We start from the raw sequence: 12,223 nt of genomic DNA on the forward strand, positions 1-12,223 counted from the left end.
TGTGACAAATAAATTTCTCAGTCACCTTCATATTTGTATCTTACCTAGCAATTTTCTTCAAAATGAGACTGTTCAATAAATATTTATTCCAGGTGAAATGAAAATTAATACAAAATCGAATATATAAGTTCTAAGAGTACTTTTTCCAACAATTTGCAAAGGAAATTTTGCAATTTTTCAACATATTTGTAAATTAATTTTTTTCTAAATGTTAATCAATGATTTTTATTAAATCAACCCTAAGATAATAGTCAAGGGTCAACATTGATTTTTTTGTTAAACAGAAAACAAGTAAAATTATAAAAATTCAATTTTCTGGTAAGTAACACTTTGCTATTACCAGATTTTTCCTTAGCTTTGTATTTATTTTTACCTACTTATTTGTTTAAATATTTAGTATTTAAGTTTTCTTAAGTAGCCAGACATACTGAAAAACTACATTTTTGAAATATTGTAATAAATGCTACACCCTGAGAAAAGCCCAAATCTTAATTTTACAATATTTTGGACAGTTTTTTAAGAGATAGCAACTTTACTAAACATGTTTCTAGAAAACTAATGAGTTATATCACTAGGACTGTTGACACATGGCAAAAAATAAACTGTGAAATAACTAAATCAGTCCATCTGATTCCTGTAGTTATTTTTAGTACTCACTCTTGAAAAATAGAATTATATAACTTATATGTTGTTGATGGCATGAGATAAGCCTTACCATCAACATTCAATATGTATTTTATCAATGGCACAACCCATTATATGATATTTACATTGATGTGGGCTGATAGTCTGCAAACAAAATGAAAATATTGAAAACCATTTGAAATCAACTGGTAGAAAATAAATGCATATGTGTATTTTCAAAGGTTTAGAAAGATAGGCTCCATCTGTATTATGTAAAAATAACCAAATATTGTGATAAATTACATCAAATAGTCTGAGTTTTCAATCATCTCCATGATTAATTATCTCTGTTTCTGAAGTTTCATATTCATGGAGTCAGAATATGTTGAAAGAGTTATAAATATTTGCCGCATATAGACTTAGGTATTTTTCTGATAGTTTAAAAATACATAATTCAAAATTTAATACACTAAATTATTTACTGTTTTGATTGAATATTATAAATAAGTATTTTAATTTTTTCTTTAACAAAGTAAATTTGTTTAATTTCTTTGTTTGTTCTTCAAGGGCTTCAAGTACTTCTCCCAGACTATCTTCAGGAACGTTTTGTACAAGCAGCTTTGAGCTACATTGCTTGCAATTCAGAGGGAGAGTTTATCTGCAAGGAAAATGACTGCTGGTGTCACTGTGGTCCCAAATTTCCAGAATGCAACTGCCCCTCCATGGACATTCAAGCCATGGAAGAGAATCTTCTTCGAATAACTGAAACCTGGAAAGCTTACAACAGTGACTTTGAGGAATCAGGTAAGACATATATTTTAATATAACACTTTTAAATATTGACAAAAAATATATTGAAATGGTTAATTTGTCCTTTTTCAAGAAACTAGTACATAGTTGGAAAGATTTTCATTTTTTTATTCTTTCAAATGGACATTTACATTGCTTTTACTACTGGTTATTAACTGGTGCTTTGTGTATTGCTATGTACTATTGGCATTAGAGTTTAGCCTGATCCTAAGTTGATGTATTAGTCACTTAATAAATAAAGTTCTTGCTTTTCTCAGTACAATAATTTTTAAGTTATCATCTGATACCTCTGAGGTCTTTCTCTACTTTTCTAGTGTCTGCTTTTCTCTTGTGCAGCAAAATGAAGACAGCATTTGTTCTATACCTTCTTCAACATGATTCTCATTAGTGCTTATTTTCACTTTACTTATTTCTACAATGAAATTATCTAAATTTTAATTTTATAGTGTTTTGTGAGTTTTGTTATGATTGTTTTATTTTTACTTGGTTAAAACATACATATAAAATTTACTATCTTTGCGATTTTTAAGCACACATAATAAATACATTTTTATTCTTTTATTTTTCCCTGCATTTTCTCCCACCCCCCACTACCCTTCCTGGCCTCTGGAAACCACCGTTCTACTCTCTATCTTCATGAGTTCTACTTTTTTTAGCTTCCACATATGAGTGGGAACATGTGGGTTAGAATATTTGGCTTTCTGTGATTGACTTATTTCACTTAATATAAAGGCCTCTTGTTCCATCCATGTTGTTGCAGATGACAAGATTTCATTCTATTTTATGGCTGAATAATATTCCATTGTGTATATATAACACATTCTCTTAATCTATTCATCCACTGATGGGCAGTTAAATTGAATCTGTATTTGGTTATTGGGAATAGTGCTGCAATAAATAAGGGAGTGCAGATATATATTCAATATACTGATTTCCTTTATTTTGTATATATATTCAGTAGTGAGATTAATAATATTGTAGTTCTACTTTAGGTTTTTGAGCAAACTCCATAGAGTTCTCCTTAGTGGCTCTACTAATCTATATTTCCACCAACAGTGTAGAAGGGTTCCCCTTTCTCTACATCCTCACCAGCACCTGTTATTGCCTGTCTTTTGATACAACCCATTTTAAATTGTAGTTTTGACTTGCATTTCTCTGATAATTAGTGATATTGAGCATTATTTCATATGCCTGTTTGCCATCTTTATGTCTTCTTATGAGAAATATGTATTCAGATATTCTGCCCAGTCTTTAATTGGGTTATCAGTTTTGGTTTTTAGTATTTTGTTTTGGTTATTGAGTTGTTTGAGCTCCTTATATATTCTGGTTATTAATCCCTGGAAAGATGAATGGTTTGTAAATATTTTCTCCCATTCTGTGGATTATCTCTTCACTTTGCTGATTGTTTACTGTACACAGGCTTTTTAGCTTGATATAATTCTATTTGTCTATTTTTTGCTTTAGTTGCCTGTAATGTTGAGGTTTTACAAACAAAAGAATCTTTGCCCGGACCAATGTCCTGTAGTGTTTCCTAAATAATTTCGTTTTTAGTTTTATATTTTTAAGTTTTAGATTTAAGTCTAATTTATTTTTATTTGATTTTTGTGTATGGCGAGAGATAGGGGTCTAGATTTTTCTGCATAAAATTATCCATTTTTTCCAACAATATTTATTTAAAAGATTTTCTTTTCCCCAACGTATGTGTTGTCTTTGTCAAAGTTGAATTGGCTGTAAATGTGTGGATATATATATATATATATGGTTCTCTATTCTATTCCATTGGTCTATGTGTCTGCTTTTATCCCAGTACTATGCTGTTTTGATTGTGATAGCTTTGTAGTAAATTTGAAGTCAGGTGGTGTGATGATTCTAGCTTTGTTCTTTTTTGCTCATGATTACTTTAGTTATTTGGGTATCTTTTGATGTTCTGCACATATTTTAGAATTTTTTTTCTATTTCTGTGAAGAATGCCACTGTTTTGATGGGGATTGTGCTGAATCCGTAAATTGCTTTAGTAGTATTGTCATTTTAACAACATTAAATATTCCAATCCACACATATGAAATATCTTTATATTATTTGTGTATTTTCTTGTACTTTTGCATAAGAATTTCATAGTTTTTCTTATATAGATCTTTCCATTATTTGGTTTGATTGCTTTGAGGTATTTTATACAGTTGTAGCCATAGTAAATGAGGTTGCTTTCTTGTTTTTTCAGATTATTTGTTGATTTCTGTCATTTATTTTGTATTCTGCAACTTTACTGAATGTTTTTATCAATTTTAACATTGTTTTTATTGAGGTTTTTTCTAGGTATGAAATTGTGTTGTCTACAAACAACGCTAATTTGACTTCTTCTTTCCAATTTTTATGCTTTTTTAGTTCTTTTCCCTACTTGTTCTGGAGAGGACTTCCCATGTCATGTTGAATAAAAGTGGTGAAAGTAAGCATTCTTATCTTGTTCCAGTCTTTAAAGAAAAGGCCTTTCTCATAAGAAAAAATTATTTTTCTCATTCAGCACAGTGTTAACTGTGGGTTTGTCATACATGGCCTTTATAATTTTGAAGTGTATTCTCTCTATACCCATTTTGATGAGAGTTTTTATCATGAACTGTTGTTCAATTTTATCAAGTGCTTTTTTGGCATCTATTGAAATAATGATATGTTTTTTTTCTTGATTCTGCTAATGTGATGCATCATGTTTGTTGATTTGCATGTGTTGAACCATCTTTGTATCCCTAGGATGAATTTCACTTGATCATGTTAATGTGTTGTTGAATTTGGTTTGCTAGTGTTTTGTTGATGATCTTTGCATCTCTGCTCATCAGTGATATTGACCTGTAGTGTTCTTATTGGTTTCTTGTCATGTTTTTGTCTGGTTTTAGTATCAGGGTAATGCTGACCTCATATAATGAGTTTGGAGTATTACCTTCCTTCCAAATTTTTGGAGAATTTGGGTAGAACTGATATTGGTTCTTCTTTAAATTTTGGTAGAGTTAGCAGTGAAGCCATTGATCCTGAGCTTCATTTTGATGGAAGACTTTGAATTATCTCTTTGATTGCCATATTGATTATTGGCTTGTTAATTTTTTTTAATTTCTTCATTGTTCAATCTTGGTAAGTTGTGTGTGTCCAGGAATTTATTCATTTCTTCCAAGTTTTCCAATTTGTTGGCATGCAGTTGTTCACAATAGTCTCTAACAATTCTTTGTGCTTCTGGGTTCTCAGTTGTTATGTCTCCTTTTTCATTTCTGATTTTATTTAATTAGGTCTTTTTTTTTCTTAGACAAAGAATTTGTCAATTTTGATTATCTTTTCAAAAACCCAACTTTTTCTATCATTGATCTTATGTATTTTTCTAGTATAAATTTCATTTATTTCCCTTTTTCATTTCTTATTTTGTTTATTTGCCTCTTCTTCCTTTATTCTTAATCTGGCTAAGGGTTTGTTAATATCTTTTCAAACATGCAGCTTTTCCTTTTGTTGATCTTATGTATTTTTTTGTCTCAACTTTATTCATATCTTCTGTGATTTTTATTATTTCTTCTATTAATTTGGGGTTTGGTTTATTCTTGCTTTTCTAGTTCGTTGAGGTGCATTGTTAGCTTATTTGAAGTCTTTATACTCTTTTAATTTAGGCATTTATTACTATAAACATCCCGCTTGATATAGATGTTATTGTATCTCAAGTTTTGGTTCATTGTATTTTTGTTTTCATTTGTTTTTTTTTTTTTAATTGCCTTTTTTTTTTTTAATTGACTCATTAGCTGTCCAGTAGGATGTTTTATTTCTATGTGTTTGTGTATTTTCCAAGGTTCCTCTTGTTTTCAATTTCTGGTTCCTATTCCATTGTGGTCAGAAAAGTTATTTGATAAGATTTTTATTTTTTAATTTATTCAGACTTTTTTGTTGCTTAAGATATGACCTATTCTGAAGAATGTTCCATGCACTGAAGAAAAGAATGTATATTCTGCAGCAGTTGGGTGAAATGTTTTGTTAATGTCATCTAGGGCCCATTAGATCTAGTGCATAGTTTAACTGTGCTCTTTCTTTCTTGATTTTCTGTCTGGATGATATGTTCATTACTGATACGAGGGTGTTAAATTCCCCTGCTGTTATTTTATTATAGTCTTATATATATTTTTAGCTCTACTAATGTGTGCTTTATATACTTATAGGAAACTCTGTTGTTGGGCATAAAACTATTGATAATTGTTATAGTCTCTTGCTGAATTGACCCCTTTATCATTTTATATTGACCTCCTATGTCTTTTTAAATCTTAGATTTTTAATCTATTTTGTCTGATATAGGTATAGCTACTCCTGCTCCTTTGTTTTCCAGTTGCATCGAGTATCTTTTTCCACCCCTTCACGCTCAGTCTATGTGTGTCTTTCTAGATTAAGTGGATTTTTTGAAGGCAACATATAGTTGGGTCTTACTTCTTTATTCATTCAGCCACTATACACGTTATAATTGGGGAAGTGAGACCATTTACATTCAGTGTTATTATTGATAAATAAGTGCACACTACTGCCATTTTGTGGCTTGTTTTCTGGTTCATTTTAGTCTCTTCCTCTCTTCTTACTGTCTTTCTTTGTGATTAAGTGATTTTCTTTGCTAGTGTGTTTTAATTTGTTGCTTTTCATTTTCCATGAATTTATATCAAGTTATGAGGCTTACAAAAATCATCTTATAGATATAGTAAGTTATGCTAAAGAGATGACAACTTACCTTGGATAACAAACTAAGAACAGAAACAACAAAGGCAAAAAGCACACAAAAAAATTTACACTTTAACTCCACTCACCCACATGTTTACTTTTAGTTGCCCCAGTTTACTTTTTTTGTTGTTTGTTTGTTTGAGATGGAGTCTCACTCTGTCGCCTAGGCTGGAGTGTAGTGGTGTGATCTCAGCTCACTGCAACCTCCGCCTCCCGGGTTCAAGCGATTCTCTTACTTCAGCCACCCAAGTAGTTGGGATTACAGGCATCTGCCACCATGCCCGACTAATTTTTGTGTTTGTAGTATTGACAGGGTTTCACCATGTTGGCCAGGCTGGTCTCGAACTCCTCTGTTTACAGATTTTTATATTATCTCTTAGAAAGTTGCTATAGCTATTACTGTTTTTGACAGACTTTACTTTTGGGCTTCATATGAGGTTACAAGAGAATTGCACACCAAAATTAAAGTGACAGAGTATTCTGAGTTTGTCCTGATACTTAATTTTACCAGTTGGATTTATGCCTTGAAAACTTCTTTTTTGGCATATTTGTATGTTTTTACTTTCAGACTGAAGAGCTTCCTTTATCATTTCTTGTAAGATGAGTCTGGTGGTGGTAAATTCTCTCCATTTTTGTTTATTTGGGAAATAGTTTATCTCTCCTTCATGTTTTAAGGATGATTTTGCCTAATACAATATTTTTGAGTTGCAATTTTTTTTCTCTTTGAATACATTGAAAATGCCATTGAGAAGTTTGTTGCCAGACAAATTGAAGCTCCTTTTATGTCTTTTATGTTATTTGCTTCTTTTTTTTTTTAATTATACTTTAAGTTCTGCGTTACATGTGCAGAACATGCAGTTTTGTTATATAGGTATACATGGGCCATGGTGGTTTGCTACACCCATCAACCCGTCACCAACATTAGGTATTTCTCCTAATGTTAACCCTCCCCTAGCCCCCCACCCCTGACAGGCCCTGATGTGTGATGTTCCTCTCCCTGTGTCCATGTGATCTCATTGTTCAACTCCCACATATGATTGAGAACATGCAGTGTTTGGTTTTCTGATCTTATGATAGTTAGCTGAGAATGATGGTTTCCAGCTTCACCCATGTTCCTGTAAAGGACATGAACTCATCCTTTTTGCTTCTTTTCTCTTGCTGCTTTTAGGATCCTCTCTTTTTCATTGATCTTTGGGAGTTTGGTTATTATATGCCTTGGAGGTAGTCTTATCGGGATTGAATCTGACTAGTATTCCCAGATCGTTCTATATCTGAATATTACTCAAGCTTTGGACAGTTTTTCATTATTTATTTGACTACAATTTCCACTCCTTGATCTTGCTCAGCTCACTTTTGAATACCAATAGTTCTTCAATTTGGTCTTTTGAGGTAATTTTCTGTATATTATAGGTGGTCTTTGTTCCTTTTCATGTTTTTCATTTGTTTGCTTGTTTGTTTCCCTCTGACTGTGTATTTCCCTTTTTTTTAAATTTATTATTATTATTATTTTATTATTATTATTTTTTTGGAGTCTCACTCTGTCACCCAGGCTGGAGTGCAGTGGTGCGATCTTGGCTCACTGAAACCTCCACCTCCCAGGTTCAAGCGATTCTCCTGCCTCAGCTTCCTGAGCAGCTGGGACTACAGACATCTGCCACCACATCCAGCTAATTTTTGTATTTTTAGTAGAGACGGGGTTTCACCATGTTGGCCAGGATGGTCTCGATCTCTTGACCTCGTGATCCACCCACCTCGGCCTCCCAAAGTGCTGGGATTACAGGTGTGAGCCACCATTCCTGGCCCTGACTATGTATTTTCAAATAGCCAGTCTTTTAGCTCACTGATTCTTTCCTCTGCTTGGTCCATTCTGCTGTTGAGACCTCTAATGAATTGCTCAGTTCAGGAAATGTATTTCTCTATTCCATGATTTCTGTTTGATTTTTTATTATTTTAATATCTTTGTTAAATTTCTCTAATAAATTTCAGAATTGCTTTTCTGTGTTATCTTGGAGATCACTGAGTTTCCTGAAAACTGCTATTTTGAATTCTTGTTCAGAGAGCTCACAAATCAGCATCTTGTTTGGGTCAGTCACTCAATTTTTGTTGTCTTTTTGAGGAGGTCATGGTTTCCTGTTTGCTGTTGTTTCTTATGGGTAAATGTCTGTGAATTGCATTGAAGGATTAATTATTAATTCCAGTTTTATCTGTCCAATTTGTTTCATTTATAGTTAAATATGCTTGCTCCGTGATTCTTTGCTGCTAGGTCTGCTTTATTTTTGGCTCTTAGTTGTGCCTGAATCCCCTATTTGCATTGCCGTTGTAAATAATGAGAGCACTGGCTGTCCTGAATGGAGTTGGTCCCAAAGGAATTATCCTAGTACTGTGTGAAGGTGACAAAACATGTTCCAGACAAGAAAAAACACAATAATGGCCTCAACAAAATATTTTGCTTTTGTTGTTGTTGTTGGAAATAACACAAATTACACAATGAAAGGGTAAATAGATTTAGGAAGAGTTAGTAAATGTAGGCTCCCTTAAGATATATTTGATCAAAATAGAGCATTAAAAACAACCAAAATAATGGAAGCAGACATTGGTGAATAGAGGGGACTAGGAGGGTGGGGTGAGGTATGAGGATGTGATCATCAAATGTTGCAAAGTTTCGGTTAGACAGGAAAAATAGGTTTTGAGATCTATAGCATAGCATGTTGACTTGTTAATAAAATATATGTTTCAAAATTGCTAACAGAATATATTTCTAATATATTTCAAATATTCTCACCATAAAAAATAAGTATTTGAGGTGGTAGATATGTTAATTAGTTTGCATTAATCATTATTCATTATATACGTATATAATAACATCCAATGTTACCTCATAAATGTATACAATTATAATTCTTCAAATTACAATAAAATACACATCAATTAAAAATGATTTTAAAATCATGGTATATTTACACAATGGAATTGTATAAAGCTTGAAGGAATGGACTATCCAAAATATGAATAAATCTCTGAAATATCACATTGAACAAAAGAAGCCAAACTTAGAAATACATATATGATTCCATTTATATTAAGTATAAAACAAGCAAAGCTTACCTGTACTATTATGAATCAGGGCAATGATGCCTTTGCCTAAGCAAGGGCTGATGTGATGGATGAGAGTCTGAGAGGCTCTTTTGGTACCAAAAATGTATTATTTCTTTATCTAGGAGCCCGGCTATATGGTGCATATAGTTTTTGAAAATTCTGAGTTATACACTTACAATATTTATATTTTTCTGTATTCATGTAATTTAATAAAATAAAAAATTAGCACTTTGGCAACTAAATAATCTGAAGGACATACTGACAGAATAATTGAATAGATTAATATTTTCAAAGCTCACTACATGTTATATGTTTAAATTTGTAGCAAATTGGTAAATATTTGATCTGGAACATTCATTGACCAGAGATTTTGAAGTACTGATTAGAAGCCAGTCCTAACAAAAGTCAGACTTCTTAATCTTATCTCACATTTGGACTGTTCGTCTTAGGTTTATAACCAAAGGCTCTTGCCATAGTGGATGCCATTATGTCGATATTGGGAAAACAGTGATCTACAGAATAAATCTATTTTCTGATATAGTATCCCTGAAACTACTTCTAATATTGAAAATCACAACATTGAATTATTTGCTGTAATCAGTGGTCAAATGTATTTAGCTGATTCATATTTCACTTGAGAAGTTGCCCTACTTTGCTGTAAACTTAAGAATTCATCACAGAAAAATATTTATATTATTTTTAATTTCAGGGTATAGGTAGCTAAATAATGAACCCAAACATTTTATTCATAAATTATATCTTCAGTAAAACCACATTCACTTTTCTTGGAACTAAACAATTGGTAAAATACTGTATTTATATTGGACTCTTTTTAAAACTAGTAAGATATATGAAAGAGCACATGTAATAGTTTTGAGAAAAGCTTTTGGTTAAGAGAAACATTTTTTTTTTTGCCTCATAACAGATAAACAAAATATAAGAAGTAATGAGGCAGCTATTACATTGGGAAAATAATTCTAAAATATTATCACCACTCACAGGCTCTTGTAAGTTGATGGTCTTTATTCTAAGTACCATGATTGTAAGGAAATGCACCAGCTTATTTCATTTCCCTGATGGTTGGGAAAGCTTTGGAATTATGTGCAAGTGCACTCTTTACATGTTTCTGCTGGGAATTCTTGACTTTTAGGTGCAAGACATACTAATTTGTCTATTCTTATCTACAGGCTTGAAATTCAAATCCTGTTATACTCTACATAGACAATAAAAATTGGAATGGAGTTTTAGGTTACTTTCAAAGGCTGATTCAATGTAATGTGAAAATTTAAACAAATGCAAGTAAATAACTTATCTAAAAGTTATTTTTATTAAAAAAGAAAAAAAATCAGTTTATGTTTGCTATTTTATTAAAAGAGAATATTCATTTGAATTTAGGAAATCTTCCTTAAATGTAAGTAGCAACATGAAGTGTGTCAGAGTGCATTCCACAATAATAGAGAATGCTAATAACTGGTACCATACAGAAAGAAGGAAGTAATTTGCATATTTCATTAGGTCAAGATAACCTGTTTGTAAATGACTTTCTGTTGTGTATGTTTCCTATTTTCACTGAATATAAAATTCAGTCAGTAGATAGGATTAGCACAGAATGCTAAGCCATTTTATATTTGATTATATTTGATTCATTTTGTTCTGTAATGGGCAAGGCCTGGAAAACCCACCTGTTACAGCCTGCAAATAAAAGTGTCAGCAAATTTTAAAATAGAAATATTTCTCTTTTCATGTCTTGCAACCTGAGAAAATTTCTCACTCTAATAACAATATTTATAGAAATCAATTTATCTCTAACTTTACATTTTTAGAAAATAAATTTATGTTGTTTAATAAGAAATATTGGTAGCATATACATAACATTAATTACAATAAAAATAGTATAGAATAAAGATATATAAAAATATAGAGGGAGAAAAAATGAAACACACAAAACCTCACAATAGTAGTAACCACATAAAAACCAATTTATGTGTTACAATTAATTAGACAAAGATCACAATTTTGTTGGACATTACTTAGACAATGTCTACCTAGATGTGGATCAAGGATTCAAACTTAATGAGAAAGCTAGAAATACAGTTTTGCATGCATATTTTAATGATTAAAACCAAAAGACTTATGCAAATAATTACCAAAATTGCCAGAAAAAATGAATAACTACTACATAGTTAAAAATAAATTATCTTTTCCAAATAACTTTCTGAGTTATCCCCAGTTGTTGTTTTTTTTTGGATAAATAAAAAACTTCATTACTTATAATTATGAAATACAGCAATCTTCATGCAATTAATAATCCTAAGGAAAAATAAAGAGATTGGTCTATATAAAGAACGGATATTTTACAAATGTTTTGGCATGACATTTTACTCTTTGGAAAAAATGTGTTACCACTTGGCATATAGAATATCTAAGGTGTATTGTATGCTGTCAACATATGTCTTTATCAGCATCATGTCCTATTAAATGTAGAGACATTTATTTGATGATCTAAGAATGACAGTTGGCGGCCATCTTGTATTGGCAATCATCTAGGTGTAACTGTCAGAGAACACTATCCATTTTGACACTTAATCTGAAAATAGATAATCTTTCTAATGCTACAAAGCCAAATAATTTGAATACTGCAGTATTGCAAAGATTGGGTTAGCTAGATTTACAAACTGTTTTGCAAGAAAAAAATAATTTTTTTTTAATTTTATGTAAACTATTAATTTTCTTTATCAAAAATAGTTTTTCTCTCAGATGATATTTTACCATCAGTTTATGGAAAGAGGACATTTTCTAGGGAAAATAAGTATATCCAAATAAAATATTTGAATTTTAACTAACATGCTACTTTACATGTTATAATCTTTAATAAAATCTGCTGTCGGTTGCTCAATGTTCATTCTCCTTCTTTGACAGTAAAGTATCCCATATTTTTGGGGAGTAAAACCTACATTTAAGTTTTAGTAAT

At 31.3% G+C, this 12,223-nt stretch overlaps 1 protein-coding gene across 4 annotated transcripts in view; it reads left to right on the forward strand.

The window, feature by feature from the left end:
• BRINP3 (BMP/retinoic acid inducible neural specific 3) overlaps nucleotides 1-12,223 on the forward strand; it is a 385,674-nt gene that overhangs the window by 253,882 nt on the left and 119,569 nt on the right. For all 4 annotated transcript variants that reach the window (XM_003820588.7, XM_008974031.6, XM_008974030.5 and 1 more), the window contains one exon: nucleotides 1,192-1,428. In XM_003820588.7, the coding sequence (XP_003820636.1) occupies nucleotides 1,192-1,428 (237 nt within the window). The remainder of the gene's footprint in view (nucleotides 1-1,191; nucleotides 1,429-12,223) is intronic.

Source organism: Pan paniscus, chromosome 1 (assembly GCF_029289425.2).
Source record: "Pan paniscus chromosome 1, NHGRI_mPanPan1-v2.0_pri, whole genome shotgun sequence".
In the NCBI taxonomy this organism is placed as follows: Eukaryota; Metazoa; Chordata; class Mammalia; order Primates; family Hominidae; genus Pan; species Pan paniscus.